Consider the following 23,571-nt stretch of genomic DNA (forward strand, 5'->3'; position numbering starts at 1 on the left):
AGAACACTAACGGTCCTAGCACATACAACGAAGTTGACTACCGAACTACTCATTCCGAGACTTGCAGGTAGACTGTGGCATTTTACCACGGAGGTCAACAACTGATAGAATTTTTAATCGTATTTCTTACGTGCCATCCGGTCCAAGTGAGCCACGCGCCATCTTTCGGGGGATAGTTAAGCAGGTAATTTTGTAATAAGCAGGTTCTTGTGATAGATATAAGACACACTGTAGTCCTTACACAGAATTTATTGCTTTACAACTTTACAGGGAACTTTCATTTTTCGATGAAGATATTAATTTGTTGAGACATCAATTACCCAAGTTCTGGAAGGTCTTTCTAGCTCATGAAAGAACTTAATATCTAGACACTGGAGTGATATTAGTTATGACAAACTAGAAAGACTCTCCGGAAGGAAGACTCTTCGATAAACCTGAAGAATCAATATTTTCATTATAGCATATTCTTGCAAGTGTTCACACTCCCGTGACATCTTGAATCCATTGTCGGTATCTATCGACAGGTGTGTACAAGGAAGTAATATATCCTGGGTATGGACAGGATATGGTGCGGCTATATATGCCAATGAGAACTCCGTCCAGTACAAAAGGACCTCCGACATCTCCCTGCAAATATAATTGACAATATAAATTTTGTTCATAAACGAAATAATATTTCATTTGGAGAGCTGAATAGGTTAATACAGACCCATATCATCGCCACTGCTTATGAAATGCCTTCAGAATTATTTTGGCTTGCACATCTTCATCTTGTTCGTTACTGAAGTAACGATACTCTTGAGGGAATTAAGTGTGACAATTAACGGATTACTAAAGCTATACTGACGTAGTCAAGGGCCAAATTGCTATGCACAACAGTTTCACTAATATTGTTTCTGTAAGGAACATTTTTGGGGCGATATGAAATATTTCTTCATTTACTACACTGGAATATTTACTACATTGTTAAGACTAAAAATATTTAAGTAAATTAGAAAATTAAACGTTTCCGTCATATTCAAGCCCCTGAGTTAGGATGGCACTAAAGTGGTATTTCTTCTCCAATGATTAGTAAGGAAGACTTTGCTGTGAAAAATATTCAAAATATGTTCACATTTCTGAAAATATAAATACTTAATGAAAGATAAACACAATGCTGACATTGAGAAACTAGTCCAGAAGGTAATGACTTTTTTCAAGTGGTGTTTAGTCACAGTGCATTTCGTGGTGCAGAATTTTGGAAACGCTGTTAAGCTTTAGAATCCTTCCGCTCTCTCGCATGTAAGGCTCTCTGGAGCGGAACTTTTCACCAAGCAAAGGTCTTAATCTTAACACAGAAATTATTACTAATTGAGGCGGTCCTAATTAAGAATTAGAACTAGGCACTCCTTGCGCTCTGACACTATGCAAGGGCTACAAAGGGAAAAAATGAGAATAACACACTAGACACACAACAACCTGGTTGCACGAACACCAACTATATACACTGCGTTACAAGAGGTTTGGCAATAACGGCTTTGTCATGGATATTATGTTTATGCAGTTCTCGGCGAACTGTTTTCGTTGACACTGCATTCATATATATGCACACACACAAACACACATAATTTTATAAAAATTTATACTTATGAAAAGTTGTACCTCCTCATACTACTACTATGTATCCACAGTCATGTCAACCTACGTCATCGCATAACTACTTACGAATCTGTTCAGCTTAACGCCCACTGAGACGCGGAGAATTGGGGCAACAGAACTTCTTTAGTCTGCTTCTATTGAAATCAAATGGTGTAACGTCCACCCACTACAGGGAAACGTGCAGAACCGAAGCACGGAATTTCCGGCTAGAAGTCTGTAGATTATCGTAAAGGTTATAGCCTATTGAGACGTCTTAAGCGAAACTGTTGCGTTCTTTTCTCCGCGTCTCAGTGGGCGTTAAGCTTTAACTTCCTGCGCTAATCACTGAAAGAAGCGCCCACTTAGGCATTTCCAGGTCTGAACAGCCCTAAATTTCCATGACTTCAAGTTAGGAAAAATCTTAGCTCGATTGTGAACAACATAGCCCACAAATTTTAAAGTTGACAGTTTATGGAAGACGATCTTTTTGCTTTGTTGATAAGGATAATGCTCGAAATGTGCCTGATTCTCAAATTAAAATGCCTATAGTTGGGCATCTCGTGATTAAGAATTACGGTTGCATAAGCCTGTGGTGACCATGTCTTGAACTTGGTTCAGAGTTGTTACTTGTTTGCCAAGTTGTCCTACTGCTTGGCGCACCTATCTATCTCCCTGTGGTGACTCCATACCCAATGAAGTGTTGAAACAACAGTGCTTAGATCAATGTAGACATGTTGGGACACCCAAGTTTCCTGGATTAAATAACAACCCACGCCAAATGGCTCTCTTTTAGATTTATCTAATCTCGTCTGTCCAGTCGAATGCAACCCATGGACTGACAAATGCAATCAATGGACTCCATTAATAGACATGTACACACAATACTCGCCAGTGACTACATTGGTTTGAACGGTCTCCTGATTTTCACCTGAATAATTTAGGGCTTCTTTACATCCTCTGTGGATTGTTAGTTACTTGACAGAGATAACTCCGATGTAAAGCCAAGTTTTCTATAATACAATCCATTGTAAGTACATGCAAGAAATGCACCATAGACGATTCACAATTGCCACTGAAGGGAATATGAGTTTACATGAGTGGAACGCAATATATGTAATTTCTTTGACGAATTGTAACAATTGTGTTACAGTAATAGGGATATGATAGACCTAAGAAGGCTTTTGCCCTAGTGTTTTGAGCAGTGTTTAATAGTAAAGATAACTGAACATTCTTACTATAAAGGGCTTTATTTAATAATGAAGGTCACTTTACACAATAGTAGAAATAACTAACATTTTCTAAAAATAAGAACCACGCTGACCTCCGTGGCAAAATAACACAGCACGCTATGATTCCAGGGATCCCGGTTTCGAATCCTGGCCTGGACATTGGTGTTCTTTATGAGTGTCCCTTTATCAATTTCAACATAACATAACTTATCCGTATAGTCGTGATTAACCAAAAGAGTGGAAGAAAAGCTAAGTTCAATAACAGAAATTTTAAAAATAAGAACCAACAAGTATATTATTTCTACAATATACACTGTTACTTGTCCTAAAAGGAAAAAAAAATATCTTTATCAAGGCAGTATGATGTAATACCAACAAATTTTAAGAATAGCGTTGAGAAATTTGGTCGAACATTTGTATAGTCAGGCTAACACTGTCATTTCATTAAGCTGTCTGTATGAATGTGTGTACATGGGCATGCTGGTGTGTGTAAGTTCAAAAATATGATTTTAATAAGTTTTTTTAACAAGTCTTGCATGACATATACTTACAAATGACGGACCTTTACTGAACGGAGAAGTTCCACACATGCCATAATTGCCAACATCTACTAAGGAAAGGCCAAGCTGAATAGCGCAATCGCGAAGTAAAATAACTTTCTGTTCTTCATACAGTAGTTCAAGTGAAAATCCATCCACTGTATTAAATAGAATAAAAAAACACACACACATCAGGTATACATACTTTGTATATTGGCGAAGATAGGAATTATAATTGCATACACGAGAAGGTAAGTACACATGGATATGTTCAGGCATGTACAATGTAAATGAGAAATTTTGAATATTTTTTGTAACACTAAATATGTTACAGCATATTGGCAATAATAAAAGCAGGAAATAAATAATATTTTTAAATTATAAGGACAGGGTCGAATAGTTGTGGCTGTGGGCCTGCTTCATATACCTCTTCTAAGTTGATAAATTCATGAAAAATATATATTCTCGAAGAAAATATACGTGTATGATCACATTAAAACATATCTCATGTGGATCTTATGCCATTTTAATTTGAATGCTGTCATTGATGGAAATTCATACTAATTTTAATTTCCAAAATTGTGTATTTACTTCGTGTCGTTTTTATTCACTGAGATAAGTTTAGATGATCATGGTCAACATTTTCGTGCGTGTCAGTTATCGATCATTTAGATAATTTCGCCTTACTAACAAACTTATGGATCATCTTTTGTTACGTATAGTTTCAGTAAATCATTAAGGCCTCCTCGATGGCGTAGTGGTTGGAGAAAAATATCTCCATCTCATCTTTCTAACTGCGTTCGATCTCTATGGTACTACTTGGCAGTACACAATACAAATGCGACCATTTCTAGAAAGTGGCGATACCAAATGATCGATAGTGTTCTGTATTCCAATTGTCATCAAGCCGATGACTCATTACCACATCGCCTAGTAATGTGCATCTACAAGGTAGATCAATGGTAGTATTTGTGTAAATGTCTTGGTACTATGTGCAGAACATCGACTGATACATTTACTGTAGACCATTTATTGTACCCAGATTTGGTATACTTCCCTCTTACTAAAGTATGGTCTGTGCAGTTTCTAGTAGCTTACTATATTTTAGGACATCATTCAGTGCCAATGCAAATTACGTTGCAATACTACTAGAGTGAGAATTATTACCAGATAGACCAAAGCTGACCGCAAAACACTCTATTCAAATTTCTTACAGGTCCCTTTCTAATTCTGTAATGTTCACTAAATTATGTAATTTCATCTGCTATATGTATTGTGTGATCATAGGATCATGTAAGTAAACACTAAAGCATAAAAAGAATAAGAAAAAGAAAGTGGTAGCGTCGTCGCCTTGTAATCAAGGGGTGCCTCGCAAGGGAAAGCCAGTGATTATTGGTAACTCTTATTTTTCAAATCTCGTAGCAAAGTTACTATCAGCTTTTGTGAAATAAACAACAATTTTCGACGTTCTATGTAGGCAGCTGTGCTTTGGACATGCAGGCAGTTGCTGGGGTAGAGCAAAGCACCTAAAACCTGTGGTCACATCCAAGTGAAATTTGCACAAGTATCCAAGTTAATAATGAAAATTGTTAAGATTAAGATTAAGAAAAATATATGCACTTACGTACTAAATAGTTGGTAGAAGTGTGGGTGGACAGAGATTAACAGCATATACATTATTTGTAGTAGTGGTAGAGGTATACGTCACCAGGGGTGCACACAAGTGGAATTGCGGACCCAGGTTGCGTCTGTGGTCCACCCAACTTTTGGAGGGGATTTTGTTCCTTTCTTTCTTTGTGATGGAAATTTGACTGACTAATCAACATAGCATTGGACAGAATTTCAACTTCGTTAACATTTAAAAATCACTTCGTATGCTGCTAATATACTCCTAGTGGACGGTTATTATTTAAGGTGGATATCCAGCTCTTACGTATTAAGTCTTAAATTGTCGGGTGAATTTTTGTGGGAAGATTCAGCATTAAAATTTGTGAATGGTTTACACTATAAAACTCTTCAATATCAATGTTATCTTAGATTATCACAGGAATTCTAATATGATGGTTTGGTTTGAGTTGGTGTTTTAAGTCCACTTTATGCACAGTAATTCTAATCGGGAATGGTTTAAAGTGGGATCCGAAATACTGTGCCATGTGGCTGCACCGGGTATCGAACCCGGGACCCCTTGATTACAAGGCGACGACGCTACCACTGCGCAATCGGGGAATCCTTCTATATTGGATTGAGCATTAAATTGGGGGAGGGGAAACTTGAGGGTGAATATCCAGATATTGGATATCATTGTTAAGCCTTTGGGTTATCACGGAAATTCTAGTAGGGGGGATTGAGCATAAAATTGGGAAGGGGGGGATCTTGAGGGGGAGTATCCAGACATTGGATATCAATGTTAAGTCTTAGATGGGCACAGAAAATTGAAGATTAAAATTGGTAAACGATGTAAGTGCCACAATAATTCAAACACCGTTTTCCACTTTAAATTGTGAAATGTGCCACGCTTCATAAAGTGGTAAACGTGAAAAGTGGCTGGTAGTTCAAATGGCGTGTTCGCTTTTTGCACTTACAACGTTTACCACTTTTAGTTCTTAATTTATTCCTCATCAACAAACACTGTTCATACATAATTTATTTTCTGACATTTCAAATTAAATATCTACCCAATCATCAATCAATGTGCTAACTTTGCGAGTGTCAAAATTTTAAAACAAAATACTTATTAACTGTCGACGAATTGACAGGCTATTGCATTCACATTCAAATCAGTTACAAAATATTTATGAAAATAATTTTGGGGGGATTATGATCAATGAATTTGCGGGGGGGTATTGCGTCCAGGGTCCCCAGATATGCTTATCGTCCTTCTAAAATGACACTTTGCCTGTTTGAATCTAAATCCCTCTGAAGGGGCCCTAGACCTTGCACGAAGCTAGTTTTGTCGATTTCGCAGCACTGCATTGTTCTTAGAACAAAACGTAACACAAGGCATACAAGTTTCGGCTATTGTTGTGTTCTTTTTCATTATTTGTGTTTATGAGTCTGTGATGCCATGTTATTTTTTTCGCACTGCAGAATGGAGAAGTAAGTTTTGTTATCTTTTATACATGTTTCAGTTACTTTATGTTACACGTTTGCTAGGTTCATATGTGTTTGCCTGAAACCAAATAATGTTCAAAATTTTAATACACAGAGATGCAAAAATTACGTAAATTAAGTGTCCTTTTAGAAGGACAGTAGGCACTTGAGGGTTCTTTGTTGGTGCTACTTGTAATGGATATATTCATTCATTTATATATTAATATATATTATATTAATTATTAATATATTATTATAATAATTATTATTTAATATATTAGTATATATATATATATAATATATAATAATATGTATATACATTTATATACATTGATTTATGTTACGTAAATTTTCTATTACAGAGGCCTTATTTTGTTGAGTGGATACAACAATGAAATGCTTTCCATCCTTGAGGAGGAAGATGATGATGATGATGGTGATAGTTTACAACATGAGTTGTAAATTGTAAGTGGACTAAAGGAAAACTTAAAGTGTCATTTAGTGACTGGCCAACAATTAAGGAAGTATTCAATGAAGAATAACCACTCGAAATGTTTTTGCATTTCTTTGACGATGCTATTGAATTCTTGGTAGAACAAACTAACAAATATACAGCGAGAAAGAACAAATCGTGAGATGTCAGTGGAGATGAAATGAAATTCTTTTTAGGAATTATTTTGTTGAGTGGATACAACCAGGTTCCTAGAAGACGTCTTTATTGGGAACAATGTAAAGATACAAGCAATGAGGCAGTTGTGAATGCTATGTCTATAGACAGATTCGAATTTATTATGTCAAATCAAATGCGATAATGAGCATTTGGACACAAGTGATCGTTTTGCAAAAGTGAGACCTCTTTTCAACGTACTGAATAACAAATATCGGGAAATGCACCACACTTCGAATATCACTGTGTTGATGAGGCAATAGTGCCATATTATGGTCGCCAGCAATATATTCGCGGCAAACCAATCAGGTACGGCTACAAGCTGTGGGTTGGTGCTACTTGTAATGGATATGTTGTTTGGATGGAGCCATATCAGGGTGCAAAAAAGAAACTACCTGATTAATACAAAGTACTTGGTCTTGGCCCGTCCGTGGTGCTCATGTACGCAGATGTTTTACTGTCTATTTGGTCTCACCCTTATCATATCTTCTTTGATAATCATTTTACCGCAATTCCTCTTCTTACTGAACTGAGTCTGCGTGCTGTTAGAGCTACTGGTACGATTAGAGAAAACAGACTGGCCAAATTTGTTTTCAAAATCAAAGAAAAAATGAAGAAAGAGAAAAGAGGATTTTTTTGAAACACTTGTGACAGATAAGAACGCTGTTGTTGTCACAAGATGGAATGATAACAACATTGTCAGCATAGAATCCAACGCAGCAGATAATGAACCATTACACAATGTTACTCGCTACTCTCGGGCAGAGAGGACAAAGATTTCAGTAACTCAGCTACATTTGATTGATCTCTACAATCAGGGAATGGGAGGCGTTGATCGTTGTGATCAGAACATTGGTTTGTACAAAATGCCTGGCAGCTCCAAAAATACAGAGGTGGAAAGTTAGATCATCTTACTTTTCGTCGACGTGCTGCTATGCCATTGATTGCGAGAAGTCAAAGACAAACATTCAGAAAAAAAGCAGACCATCAAGCCTGGAAAATAAAGATTTAAGACACGACGGAAAAGACCACGTCATTGTATCTCAAGGAAAGCAGACAAGATGCAGGATCTGCCATAAGAAGGTATCAACAAAATGTCAAGAATGTGATGCAGCATTACATGTAAATTGTTTTGTAAGCTACCACACAAACAATTAGAATATGTTCTTATGCATTTGTTTCATGCTAAATAACATTTCTTTTGCTGAAGATAATGTGCATTACTTCGTTACACTAACATAATGTACCCCTCAATGCCTACTGACCTTTTAAAAGGACACCCTCTAGAGCATTGTTGAAACTAGATATTTAAAAATATACACTATTTTTACTTTAATCTGATTTTTCTTAATGCATTAAATCCACAAAACAAGAAAAATTAAACAAAAAAATTTTCAGGCATATCTGGGTTAAGGGGGGATGGGCACCCCTGTACGCCACGGTGTAGATTTGAGTGTTTTATTGTAAAAGCAAACTTCCATGCAGCTGCCTATTTTCGTTGGCGGTTCATTGTTATTAACACTGACATCTGCAGCACATTCCATTGCCGCTATTATAGCAGCCTTTTCATTGTCCGCCATTTGTAAATATTAAAGAAAAAACAGTCGGTGTTGTTCCAAAAGTCTTAATGATAACTACTTTCACCAGATTTACGAGGCCCATTTACTTTCGTGTGTTTCATGCGTTCACTTTCGGAAAGAACCCACTATTTCCTCCGCTGTGCTCAATCAGAAGTTTTACCTCATGTCTAAAAGTTACCAGATTTAAACCATGGTTTTAGACATAGGGAGTGGAAGGGGCCCTTTTTGAGGGGAGGTGGGTAAATACACTCAGATTCAAAATGCGTGGATAAATTAAATATTTTGCACTACTCTTGAAAATTATCATTACGGCTACATTAGAATGAAATTAACTATTTTGTAAGCAAAATAAAGAAGTATAAAGTTTAAGTACTCACGGTAAGATTGAAAACCCCATCCACTAATGGTGGCATTTCCTAGGAAGTTGGTATCCCAATCAGCAAGCGTTAATGGAGAAACGTACCCTGAGAATACGTACAATGAATGGAATTTTTACTGTATATTTCTATCGACTTACCAAATATTGTTATGTGGTAATGTTCGTACGCTTACAAGCATATCATTATGCAGGGTAGAGATAAAGTCTGGAGCCAATGGCGGTTGTTCTCTGATTGCTGGTGATCGATCTATGACATTGACGGAACGACCTAGAGGAGGAAGTTCATTTTTGTGGGCGAGAGCGAGTGGTGGTACAAATATCCGAAGAGGTCAAGAAGTAATGGTGCAGTTGAAAAAATTCTTTTAAAATCCCAAAACTGAATCCGTTCACGATAAACAGAATTGTAGCATACCGCGGAAAGTAAAGACGCCAAACCTTCATTGCTTGGATCGTTCGGTGCCAGGTATACACAAAAGCATCGAAATCGGCCGTTCCCGGGACATCCAGCAATGGATTTTGAAATATGAAAAATTACATCTGTACTACAAGCGGCAGATTCTGTAACATCTAAAGGAAGGTTCAAATGTGCGAATGGTTACTGCGCAAAATTAAACAACTCCATATTTCCTGAAGGGAGTGATTTTATGCAACTCGTTAAGTTTCCTCACTGGCTAACGCTACAATAGTTGTTATGGAGTCTCAGATTTTGAACATAATTCACGGAGACATGTTCAAACGTTTGAGGAAGCTTATTGAATCTGACAGCAGACATGTTGCCTCGTTTGCCATTACAAAAATATTTTTGTTATCATATGTTCTATAATTGATTGCAGACTTTATGATCACCTTGCAGAAATTCAATTTGTCCTGTGGGAAAAAGAAATAACAAGAACAATATGGGTGAAAATGTTCTCTGAAAATTTTCATTGGAGTTCTTACTCAGGATTTCATCCTAGCACTCCTGTTCACATCTTGCTACATTCTACATCAACAGGTCAACTCTTTATTTTAAGATATTTTTGTTATTTCCTTTGAACTATAAAATGCATCCAATTCATTCTATAAACATACAGATGGTGTAAAACTTAAACTTTGCTAACCAATTCCGTTTTAAAGAATAAATGCCCAAACCTGTTGTCTAGGTTTGATAAATTCCTCGTACTAGTACTGGATATCAGTAGGAATATCGCGGTGGTGGACAAGAAATATGAACACCGGGATACAATACACAATATTTTTAGTGTGCAGGGCCTAAATTACAGCTCGTGTCTGACATGGGATGGGCTAATACACGCTATGCACACGGTTTAAGGGAATAAACATACATTCCTTCTGCAAAGTGATCTCTAGTGCATAAAGTGTGGTTGTAGGTGGACATCCAACGGGTAAGTAGGACTTCATAATACTCCACAAATGTTCAATTATCTTAAGACAAGGCGACTGAGGAGAACAGATGAGATGTTCCACTTCATCCTCGTGCTCATGGAACCATTGTTTGACGTACAGCAGTGTGAATAAGGCAATTATTGTATTGCAACACTAATTGTTCGCAAGGGATCACAATACGTATTATAAAATAGAGATGATCACCCAGATTGCTGCCATACGGAAAATGAAGTACACACTGCATAACCTTTAGTTCCAGAACCTAACTTGACTGAAGATAAAGATGCTATTAAAAGGTTAAATAATAACAAAGCGCCTGGCATTGATTTAATACCAACTGAGTTAAATAAATATGGTGAAAATTCGTTAATATATCAAATTCATAAATTAATTTGTTTAATATGAAATGAAGAAGAAATTCCTCAACATTGGAAAGAATCCATATTTGTTCCTGTGTTTAAAAAAAGGTGATAAAATGAACTGAAATCATTACCGTGGAACATCTATACTCTCAACAACATATAAAATATTATCTAAAATTATTTTATCAAGACTAACCCCATATGCTAATGAAATTATAGATGATTGATTATCAATGTGGATTAAAACGTAACAGATAAACTACAGAACAAATGTTTCACATTAGACAGATACTTGAGAAAAAGTGGGAATATAATCAAAATGTCCATGAGCTATTCATTGATTTCAAAAAGCATATGATTCAGTGAAAAGAGATAAATTATATAATATATTAGTCGACTTTGGAATGCCTAAGAAGCTTGTTAATATGATAAAAGTATGCATTAGTGAAACAGAAAGTAAAATTCGTGTGGGTATTAATGTGTCTGACAAAATTTACAATTCATGATGATTTAACTCAAGGAGATGCATTATCTCCATTGCTCTTTAATTTTGCCTTAGAAAATGCTGTTAGGAAGGTAAAATAAACTAACGAAGGACTAAAATTAAATGGTGTGACTCAGCTGTTAGCATATGCAGATGATGTAGACTTATTAGGGGATGATGTAGATACAATTAAGAATAATCCTAAAATAGTTTTCAAAGCAGCTAAAGAGATAGGTTTGGAAGTTACCAAACAGAAAACTAAATATACGCTTACAGGACGAAACCAACTGTTAGGTTATAATCGAAATCTAATTAATGATAACATCTCGTTTGAAGCAGTTTCCAAATTCAAGTACGTACTTAGGAGTAACTAACAAATGAAAATGATATTAAAGAGGAAATAAAAAGCAGGCTTAATTCAGGAAATGCATGTTACTTTTCTCTTCATAAACTTTTGTCTTCTCGTTTAATATTTAAGAAACTAAAAGTTAAAATATACAAAACAGTAATTTTGAATGTAGTATACTATTATATGGATGCGAGACTTTGTTTCTTACATTGAAAGAGGAACATAAATTGAGAGTTTTTGAAAATAAGATCATTTGGAAAATATTTGAATCTGAAAGGGGTCAGGAGACAGGTGAGTGGAGAAAGTTACATAATTTAGAACTACATAAATTTTATTTATGTCCAGATATTATTAGAATGAATAAATCAAGAAGACTTTGGTGGGCAGGCCATGTGGCACGAATGGGAGAGGAAAGAAGAGTTTATAGGATTCTTGTTGGGAAACCTGATGGTAAGAGACCTGTAGGAAGGCCAAGGTGAATATGTTGGGATAACGTTGAGATGGACTTCAAGGAAATCGGTAGGGATGGAAAAGAGTATATACTTGTATATCTTGCTCAGGATAGGGACAGATGGAAGGCCTGTGTTGCTGCAGCCATGAACCTTCGGGTTTAAGAAGGCTAGAGAGTTAGTTAGATTGCTGCCATATTCCTCTGCCGTGACTCTCCCATAGAGGACTACAAATGGTCCAGGTTCACGCCAAGATATGGAACACATATCAGGTAAATCGCACTTTTGAGCCATTGTACAGTAACGGACACTGCTGGGTTGTAACGACCTTATTGAAGAAGCATTGAAGCAAGCCATCCATGTCTGAACACCATGACAGAAATTCAATTGCAAGACAAGTTACCAAATTAGCAAATAGTTATCTTACATATTTGTGGTATGTGCTTGTCTGCCTTATACCGGATGATGAAGGAAGCAGATATAAAAGATAGAAAATTACTGCTCTTGGGTAGCTCGTCCTGCTTTTTTAAGAAAACCTGGTCAGCATACTGAAACAAGCATCACACGAGATACGACTTCAATAATATAATCCATTTCTGTTGTCAAATAACTCCAATAAAAGCAATAAAATTGTCAGGGTGAGGAGAAGGAGAAATAATTTCCTTTTATCTTATATTATACTCTCTCTGTATGCCTAGTGTGGTTTGTCTGTCCCAAATCTGAAGACAAACCTCTGTCTGTTGTAACGCTTGGCATGTTTTCTTCCAACTTACAAATCACGTAAAATACTTTCGTTCACTTCAGTGTGCTGGTTCTGCAGGGACAAGGTCATGTCGACTGATAACGAGATACCACGTGAGTCGGGGGCCAACTGTGAGCACCGCAGAGAAGCTTCAGTAACTTTTGATAGGTTCCTTCTAGTCCTTGACAGAGCACATGCTCCGTAATTATGTGCAGAAAACCCATGTTTTCTGTGTATAAAATTTACGTATGTTTGGATTGTGTGCAAAAATGTTGCACTAAACATAACTCCGTGACACACAACAACAATTACAAGCGCTTCAAAGATTAGAAACTTAGCAAGCGTCACTCACAAGACGATCATATTGTTCGAATGACAGAAGAACAGGTGGTGGGGTGGTAGCGTGTTAGTTTGACAAGCAGGAGATACTGGGTTCGATTGCCGTTTGATTGCCTCCAATTTTTTTCTTAACTCGAGAGACTATATATTTGAATTTATTTATTGCAAACGTTCTTATTTTATTTGCAGTGCGAATTGTTTAATTTTGAATTGAATTTTGTTTTCCAAACGATTGCGATAATTTCTTGTGAATAGTATATTTCTGGATCATTTTCTCGAAAGAAATGTATGCTTTTCGCCTGGCATATTGACATTTTATTGAGTATATTTGTAAAATGATGAGAAATGTGAAAAAACTATCGTAAAAAATAATTTTCACAAATAAAATTTAAAACGGTAAAGTAAAGATTTCCAACCAAAAATAAAGTAAGAATGTATTTAACTTTTACTCCAATAAATTATTAAATAAAATGCAATAATTAGTTGCTCGAGTTATTTTTTTAAAAAAATTGGGAAATAGAATGGGAATCGAACTCAAAGTCTTCTTTACGTGAAACCACAGGGCCACTTGAAAATCATATAATAGCTGATCAAGGCACTTGGAACTCATCGAAACCTCCAAGCTCTTTTCCTCGATTTTTTCTTCCTTTTAAGTCCACTTTATGCACAGTAAGAAAACTGGATCTATAGTTTAAAGTGGGATTTCAACCACTTGGGCCCAAACTGCATATCAAACTTTTGCTAGGTAATTGTTGGCTAGCTTGCGATATTACCAATACTCGGTTCGGGCATGGATGTGGGTGTTTGTCCCAATGAGAATACAGAGAATATAGAGGAAATTGACATGTGTGACAACTGAGAAAAAGGTAAAGACGGGGATACTATTAATTTTGTAAATACTCTTTCAGTTAGTGTAATGTGCCTGAAATTCAATGTCCTATTTTGGACCGTGAACGTGTTTTGTTTCTTCAAATAAAACTTTTAGATTTCAATTTAGTTCATCATACCAACCTGTGTCCTTCTCCCTTGTTTATTTATAGTTATAAATAAAATCCCATTGGAGCATGGAAAAACTTTTCACTGTTCATAAGTCAGTAATTGTTCTCTGCAGTTTTCAATGCAACATTCAGGCTCTCTGATCGTGCATCGTACGTTTCACATCAATTATCCACATAATTTAATATATTTATAAGTACGTAGCGGAAGTTGATGACCTAAAAAATATAGGCATATGACCTACAGAATATCCTAAAAAAATGGGGAAAAAATGACGTAAAAATGCAAAACATAACCATTAAATTTGTTAGTTTCAGGTTAAAAATTGAAATGAAAATGAAATTAAACAAAATGCAATCTTGCTTTAAAAAAAAGGGCACCAAATGATAGAATATGCACATTCAATTAAAATATGCAACAAGGATTTCCAATGGAAACAGGGTCTAGCTATGGTACTTCCAGCCTCTCCTTATTTGATCTTAAATCTGAGTTTGCCCCAGACGGGTACCTGGTGGTTTCCCCCGACACAACAAAGACTGTCACCAGTTCAGTTTTCTTTTGCTCGTAAATTGCAATCCTGCGAGATGTATATATATATAGGCATATATTCACCTTGGTGAAAAGATTAAAGAATATTACCAAAATTAAAGTAGTGACAAAATATGATGAAACAATATACCGAATATTGCGAAAAATGACGGGAAAATGCCGAAAATCAGGGGAAATTACCTAAAACCTGACAAATGGCAAGAACTGCAAAACAAATGCACTTTAACATTACCTCTTTGGGTTCTAGACCAAGTGTAATATTTTGTATATTTTGTGGGCATCGTGTCCGAGATGTCAGAAAAAAGATGACATTTCATCATCTTCCTCTCCCTATTTATAAGTTCTTATAAGCGAAATTCTCCATTTATATTCTTCCCATATATGATATCAATATCACATTGCAAACAGTTATAAATGGTTTCAATGTAATATGATGGGAAAAAAATCGTATTGCTTTAGATTCCACCATGCAAACGCAAGTATCAAAGTATTGCTTTAGACAGCACTCATGACTTTGAAACGTATAAAGGTAATCATTTTACGGGGAACGTGAAAGTTGGTGTGTGTTGACAGAATTTAGCTACTGCCATAATAGTACTGGCAACTGGGTCATTCCATGTCAAATCATCCAGAATTTTCTGAAAATCCCCGATTTTGATGAAATTTTGTATACTTTGCTACGTCCCGCGTAGCGGTGCACTTCACAAGTACACTTACCTTATAAGCTCAGCAGAGCATGCTGGATAATCCCAGGGTTCGGGCTAAGTTACTGCATTCCTTCCCCTTGGATCCACAGGTGAAGTCCAATGACAACCCACGAGGTTGTCCTCCTGATGCAGGTCTCCACAAGTACGAAATACACTTTCGAAATAAAGAAAAACCGGAATATATTCAACTTTACGTTTATTATAGACACGCACGTACGTATACCATGTAAGACTAAAATTACAATTGAAATAATTTCGAACGGTACAGCACGAAATGCGTAAGCTTATCTTTCCCGTAACGCGAAGCACCTCTTGCTACTTCAAATCTCTCCGCGCAACTACTAATCGTTTTTCTGGAAGGCGAAAACACTTCCTCAGTTACACAGTGTTACCAGACACAATAACCTTTTAATACTAGGAAGTTTGATAAAAGCCAACAGTAATATATTAGAAATGTACAGTAATCTGGCACAGTGAATTTAGGTATGTGATGGCAACAATGCAATGAAAAGCGCGTGATCTTCTCACACCACAAGAGTTTAAATAAATCAACAATGGCTTTCAAAATATAAGAGAAACGAACAGCGTTTGCCAGAAACATGAAACAACAAATAGATATAAGGAATTTAACTCAGAAATTATTAACTTAGGCTTCACTAACTTGATTAAAATGAAACTTACAACAATCTTTAGAATATTTAAAAGCAAATGAAACGATTAATGTTGAAACTATGTAAATTGCTTAAATTTGCCGCTATTCATACTTGTAGATATGTGTATAATTTTGATTATAAAGGCGGCCATATTAGAAAATTGGCTGAAGGCATTAATATATTTATGAATATATATATGAATTATTAACTGTATAATACCAACTATAATAAGCATGAAATAATAATATATATAATAATAATAATATAAAACCACGAAGAAAATGGCAAACTCCGGGTCATTACAATATCCCCCCTCTTTCAAATAAAAAAAAAATATTTACTGAGAAAAGCCAAGAAAAGTATTTTTTTTGTATATAAAACAAATATAAAACTTGTCTGTGCCAGAAAACATACTAACAACGAAGTATCTTAAACATTGATTACACAAATGTTTTGCAACGTATTCACAATAAACAGATTATGGAGTTAACAAACCAAAGTTAGTGTACTATTCCATTCTTGTACACAAAAAAAATCCATCTTTAAATATCTTGTTGTTTCACTCAAAGCATTGTTACAAAACAAGCTTCCAAAAGAATTTTCATGTGTGCACAGAGCTTAATCTTTAGCTTGCAATACGTAATTCGTGTTTTTCTTTGGCAGTCAAAATATTCTACCCTTTTAACTTACATTAGAAACATATACGATTCGTATATACAAGCTGATCAACAATCACAGAAAACAATTACAAAAGGAAAAGTTGTCGGCACTTTGACAACCATCGCCGAACCTGAGAAAAAGTTACCAATCTAAGCATTGTTACAGTCATGCTTCTCCACAAAAGAAAACATTCAAATATTTACAGGAAATTACAGTCGCAAGCTTCATTCATTGTTACAGGCTTTTATCGAAAAAGCGCGTTCTTGCTTTGAAGAGAAATAAACAGATATCTTTCTTATACTCTCAGTTCTTTTCTTTTTTCTTGCATTTCAACCTAAGATTTAACAGAACAATGGATTATTTTGTTTGAGAGTATTGAGTAATGAAAAGAACAAAACAACAATTTAATCTATAAGTTCATTTGCACTTGCGGGATTCCTTCCTTCAGTCAAAATGCATCCATTTGTACGTTGTCGGGCAAGGGTCGGATGACTTGTGGGATCGAATGTTTGGGAGCCAAAACAATATCAATGATGAAATTAGACCACAATCGGTGATTCGTGTCGACAATAAAGGCGCAATAAAACATTTCTTGAATAACTCTCCCATTCCTTCAACTGTTCTAATTCCTTGTTGAGTGCAGCACGTTTAGAGATGGGAATCGGATAAGGCTTCCGAAATATAGGAATTTGATCAATTAAATTTATTTCACATTCCAGTTCTTTTACCGTTCCTGGTCTGTCAGAAAACGTCGGTTGATATTTTAAAATTAAATCTAACAGTTCCTTTCGTTCTGAAAAACTCAAAGTAATACTTTCATCGACCTTGCACTTCAAATCCTCCTCACTAGCCATCCACTTGTCATACTGAACGTGGTGCACAGCCTTCGTTTGCTCATTTGCACCCGCGTTAAAAACTATATTCTCAGACAAGGATGATTCATCATCGAGGCGAAGTATCAGCTGATTGGTTTGAAAGTCCACATTAGCCTTGTAGTCACGCAGGAACGGAACTCCTAAAAACATATCTGCCGGAATGTTTTTAATCACAAAAATGTCCACTTGAACTTCCTGTCCATCAAATGATATTATAAGTTTTCGTTTTCCACACACACGTACGTGCTGTTTTCTTGTAAAGTCTGTCAGCCTAACTTGTGGTTCCTTTGTAAGTGTCATGCCACTGAATTTCTGTACTAAACGTTCCCAAATTTCATAATTCAACAATGATACCTCGCTTCCGGTGTCGATGACACAAGATACCGGAAGCCCAGCGATGTTACTATTCACGATCGGAGTGGTGCTATTTGAAGATAAATTTTGAATTTTAAATACGGCACCTCGGATCACAGCCTTTTCAGTTTCAGTTAAATCAATCGTCGTGGTCACTCCAAAAGATCTCGAATCACTAACGTAGGATAGCTCCTCAAGATGCCCTTGCCCAACACGGAGCTGAACAATTAAGTAATGTGAGAGTTTTCCGGAGAATTCCCATCTGTCTGATTCATGTTCCAGTAGTAGTTTCGAGTGTCATTTATGGCCTGTTGCTGTTCGTGACTTAACGGCGGTTCATCAGTGTTTGTTTCAGCGTTCACCATCGGGTTATGACGGGGAGAGTCCGATCTTGACCGTTGGTAACTCGGCCTGTGTATCTGTCGTCGACGAGCAGGTGGTGTCCATTGCCTCGTTCTTTCTGACCGCTCATCTGTTTGAGACGTCCGGTTCTGTTGATTCTGCCGTCGAGAAGTATTGTACGGATGAAATGAATTTTGGTTTTGATTGTTAGGACCGTTATTTTGTCTTACCATCCTTACTTGTGGAGCTCTGTTATTTTGTGTACGACGAAAGAGTCTTCCTGTCGTCGTACGCCAGCCGTGTTGTCATACGTTTGCCAACCCATCGGTTCTTCGCACACTCCGTAACTTTTAAGAAATGTTGTCAGGTCACGAATGTTCCTAGGATCGTTGTCAAGGCACAGATGTCGCACTCGAAAAGGGAGCTGTTCGATTATCAAAGTCACCACTTCATTTTCTCGTAAACTGTCAGACAAGTTCTTGAAAGCAGCGTAGGTACTCCAGGCGTAACTTTCCATCGACGAATTAGTTTGCCTAGGATGACGAAGCCGTCGCAAAGCAGCACGTTGTCGTTGTTTAGCTTCCGGGGAAGCAAACTGTGCCCGGAACTGTTCACAAAAGTCCTCATAGTTTCGGAACTGGTCACGGTTCGCGGAAAGCCAATGTTCAGCCGTTCCCACAAAGATTCGTGACAGCAAACCTACTCGACACTCATAAGGTACATGCATTAGGCGAAAGCTGAGGTTTAGGTCTGTCAGATTTTTTCCGCTGAGTACGCTTCAATGTTTCCGTCAAATTTTGGTAACTGGTTATTTTCTGTCATGCGTGGCAAACGAAGATTCCACTCTCTTAAAGGAGCACTATCCCAATCGGACACTTCATCACTTACTCGCCGTTCGTCAACGTAGTGCTGTCCAACACGAACTGTCTCTCGAGCAGGTACAACGGACTCGCGCAAAGAAGGTCGATGATCTCTCTCAATGTGCAAGGACTGCTGTTGTACGTACATTCCTGCAGTGTCACGGGGCGACGAGGTAATGTGGTGGCCCATGTTTTCGCCTACTGGAGAGGTAACAGTCTCCTCTCGAACATCTAAATTTGTCACACGCTGCCGAAGGTCTGCAATGTCGTTTTGTAGGTTCGTGTGGGTCTCCATTACAGTATCTTGTAGTAGTAGTTGTATTTACAATAGGATGAGCACAACTTATAAGTGTAGAAAAGAAGAGCTCAAATGATTGAACAGCCCGATTTGCCTACACTTAAAACAATGTCAAGAGGGGCTTATGCCCCAATTCTTCAAGTGTGATATGTTTTTAAATCCTATGAATTCTGAATTCTAGTGTAGAAAAGAAGAATTCTCAACAGACAGATTTGCCTACACTTAAAATAATGTCAAGAGGGGCTTATGCCCCAATTCTTCAAGTGTGATATGTTTTTAAATCCTATGAATTCTGAATTCTAGTGTAGAAAAAGAAGAAGCCTCAACAGACAGATTTGCCTACACTTAAAACTATGCCAAGTTCCTATATGATCTTATTGTTTACAGTGTGTTTTTCTGTCAAAATCCCAGGAGACCTAGTAGAGTGTGGTGCATAGCCCCATGGTTTTTATTGCCTTGTAATCAAGAGGCTTCTGGGTTTGAGTCCTGATAAAATATGAAGCCTCCCCTGATTGCAAAGTGTTAATATTGTTGCTTTGTAAACAAGAGGCTCGGGTTTGAGTCCTGATAAAATATGTAAGATTGAAATACATGTGTCAAAATAATATCTCCACACGTGAGATTTTGAGAATAATTACTGCTAGTTGATATACAACTGATAGCTCCCAGATCTGAAAACCTGGTAAAGTGTGTTGTACAACAGCATAATAGAGCAAAATTATTTTATATTGGGGATCACCAGAGCCTAGTTATTGCTGTTGTCTGGGTATAAAAGCACCAGCTCAGCCACTAACTGCTGTTATAATTGTTTTGGCTACACTTGAAATTAAGCAAAAAAATGCTTATATTTTTATGCAAGGAAAACTTCCCGATCAATACAATAGGACAGGGACATAATTAATTGCTTGCATGTTCTTTCTAATCTTTTGATCAGTCCCATGTCCAGGGGTAAGCAATTAATTATGCACGCCTGGGAAATTATATCTGCTGGCATGCAAGACATATAATCTACACTCTGCCCTTTCATCTTTCAGAGAAAATTACCATGCCATCCATCATGTCATTAGCTCAAAGAGAAATTCTTAGTAAAAATAACATTGGCCTCTTATATGCTGTCATGCAAGCCTGAGTACAATTCTGGTTTTGTCTTGTTGTGTTAATATATGCCTGAGCGGGACTTACACCATATTTATTCCACATTTCAAAGTCCAACTTTGAATTGTATTTAGCTGATATAGAGCTCCTAGCTCTGGGTTCTCAATAAAATGTGGACATAGTCCCATGGCTTATTGCCTTGTAAACAAGAGGCTCGGGTTTGAATCCTGATAAAATGTGATGCCTCCCCTGATGGCAAAGTGTTGGTATTATTGCCTTGTACTCAAGAGGCTTCTGTGTTTGAGTCGGCCCTCTAGAATTGCTCTGTGACTCTCTCATTTCTTACATCATAAACATATGATTTTTCACCTATGAGAATAACACTACATATGGTGTCATCGGGGAGTGTATCGTGGAATTCACAGATAATTTTAATGTTTGTCCTGTCATTAACCACAACTTGTTTTCTTTTTGAAGTGTTGATGACAAACATGGGTCTCTGTGCTTTGAATTCATCTGGTGTGTAATACATGTCAGTATTGCCAGTAGTGACCCTTTTGTATGCTGAAAATGCTTCATATAATTTGAGGAAATCATCCTTGGACATGTCTAAATTATAATTTTCTCTAGGAAATACCTCATTTCTGCCATTTTTAAGATATATGTTCTTGATGTTGCAGTTATCAAATTTACTTGATTTTTTTCCTGATTATTGTGTCTTCCAGTCTGAAACAGTACCACCACAAAATCTGGCATGTCATATTGTATACTGGAGAATGAATTTGTAGCATCAAACTCATAATAGGTACCAGATGCAGGCTTCTGTACACATTGATATGAATAAAATTGTAGAGGAATCTGTGGATTTTTTATTATATCAGCTTTGTATTTAAGAGCATAACTGGCTTCATACTCAACAACCGGGATTCTTAGCTCCATAGTCTGAATAATGCATTTGCCTTCATCAGGTAGGGTATTAGGCAGAGCTTCCCCTGTAGAGTTTAATGTACTGTACCTCATCAAAGCATTATTATCATTGGCAGCTCTTCTAAATGTAATTCTTAAACCACCCTTCCACATAATATCTTTGTAATCTGAGAAGAATCCTGGCAACAGGCGCATGGGGAACAGCACAGTGTGGTTCTTAGATAATATTTTATCACCAGCCTCAAATCCACCTATTTTGTAGTAAGAAGCCTCGGTTTTGGATAATTTTAATGTGGCCAAAGCTGTGGAGGTAATGCCGGGATAATCTATTCTGTTTATAACAACACCATGTTTTCTGATCTCAATTTCAGAGAACAGATGTGGCACAAAATTATCTACCAATCTTATATTTGAATTTGCCGGATAATCTGTACCACCGAGCTTTACAACATCAAATTTGATGTATAGATCTGCTCTGTGGGGGTGTATAAAGCCATCCCCTACATCAAGATCAACCTCAATCTCTGTGTTGGGTTGATTTAAATTTGCAAATGTCCTCCTGTTTGGAGGGAATGATTGTAGCTCATAACTCTCAATATTTTCCATTTTCTTCTTGTATGTATTTTTATTTAAATATTAATCTCTATGATAGCACTTGTTGTGGCTCCAGCAAAATCAACTAATTCTTCTTTTTCATTAGTGACCATCAACTCAATATTATCTATTCTATTATGACACACAGGAAAATATAATGTTGTGGATGGATTGTAGATAATGGGCTCCATAAATTCAGAATTAGGTTTGAATGTTGCAATGATGCCAGTTTGTTTGTGAGTGATTTGATTTGGTGATCATACCCTCGGCCATATTACAGTGAATATTTAGAGTTTCTATGGCCAAGAATTTAGGTATATTAATAGCAGTGTGTTTGATGGCCGGTTCAAGTTTTGTGTTGTTCTCAAAGCCTAACAGCTCTCCTATAGTACCCAGATCTACTGTTTCTGTAGCAGATACAATTTCTACTCTGTGAGTGACAGAATTTTGAGTTAAAACTATACCTCTGGGTAATTTAGCATTTAGAGTGGACAGATTATACTGCCCTGGAGTGATGACAATTTTTTGATCCCCTACTGCAATTGTGTTGTTGTGGTGTGTAATATTAGGAATCAAGTACATGCCATAAAATGCTCTGAGAGCTATTGTTTTGGGATACACTATATCATCATGTAATTTGAGTTTCAACATTGAATTTCGGCTGGTGAGATGGAATACCCCCATGATGTTTTAAATACCACAAGGCTTTTTGAAAATTTTCAATTGATGGTTTATTTATTTGAGACATATATCTAAGAACAGATAAACAAAAATGTCCACAATTAACATCTTTGAAGTTTTGAACACGGGCATTATTGTAATAAAGATTAGCTGATTATAGATATTTTACTAAATTTTCAGGTGGAACACCTCCAAATGAATCAAACACAAATGCCTCATCTTTTACATATTTAAGATAACAAATCCAGTGAGTGCCCTGATTTTTGTACTTATCCAAATTAACAATGCCACACTCTTTGTTGAGTGGTTGTTCTGGTAAAGAATCAGACATGTACACACCTCTAAAATGTTTGATGCCCAGTGGCTTGATTAAAGCTTCAATATCTTGGTTTGTAAGCAGTTCTTGTTTTTTTTAAACTTATTCATGGCTCTCTTAACACCTTTGCCTTGTTTCTCCATGGCCTGGTTATGGCGCTTCAATTCATCTAATTCTGCCCTATTCTTCTTGGCATCTATTACTGTTTTTGCTATGGCAGCTGATCCCCCAGCCAAGCTCCCAACAGCCCCGAGAGCAGCTAAGATGGCAGGGATAGTAAATATAAATCCCCCCACATGTGATTTTTTTCTTGATTGCTGTAATTTTTTTTAATTGGGGGGTGCTAAGCAACAATTTCATACCATGTCCCTTTGCAAGACAAGAATTTTTTTTCTTGCGCTGCTTTTTGGTTAAAAGGCTGTCAATAGTTTTAAGAGATTTAAGACCTGCAT

The 23,571-nt window shown here is 36.7% G+C and overlaps 1 protein-coding gene across 1 annotated transcript in view; it reads right to left on the reverse strand.

Moving 5' to 3' along the window:
• Window positions 1-242: 242 nt before the first annotated feature.
• LOC146000076 (trypsin-like) overlaps window positions 243-23,571 on the reverse strand; it is a 99,637-nt gene continuing 76,308 nt past the window's right edge. Inside the window, exons 5-7 of the mRNA XM_083137406.1 lie at window positions 9,100-9,186; window positions 3,398-3,543; window positions 243-627 (exon numbers count right to left, since the gene is read on the reverse strand). Of these exons, the coding sequence (XP_082993532.1) occupies window positions 478-627; window positions 3,398-3,543; window positions 9,100-9,186 (383 nt within the window). The 3' untranslated portion in view covers window positions 243-477. The remainder of the gene's footprint in view (window positions 628-3,397; window positions 3,544-9,099; window positions 9,187-23,571) is intronic.

Source organism: Lepisma saccharinum, chromosome 16 (assembly GCF_977018435.1).
Source record: "Lepisma saccharinum chromosome 16, izLepSacc3.1, whole genome shotgun sequence".
NCBI lineage: Eukaryota > Metazoa > Arthropoda > Insecta > Zygentoma > Lepismatidae > Lepisma > Lepisma saccharinum.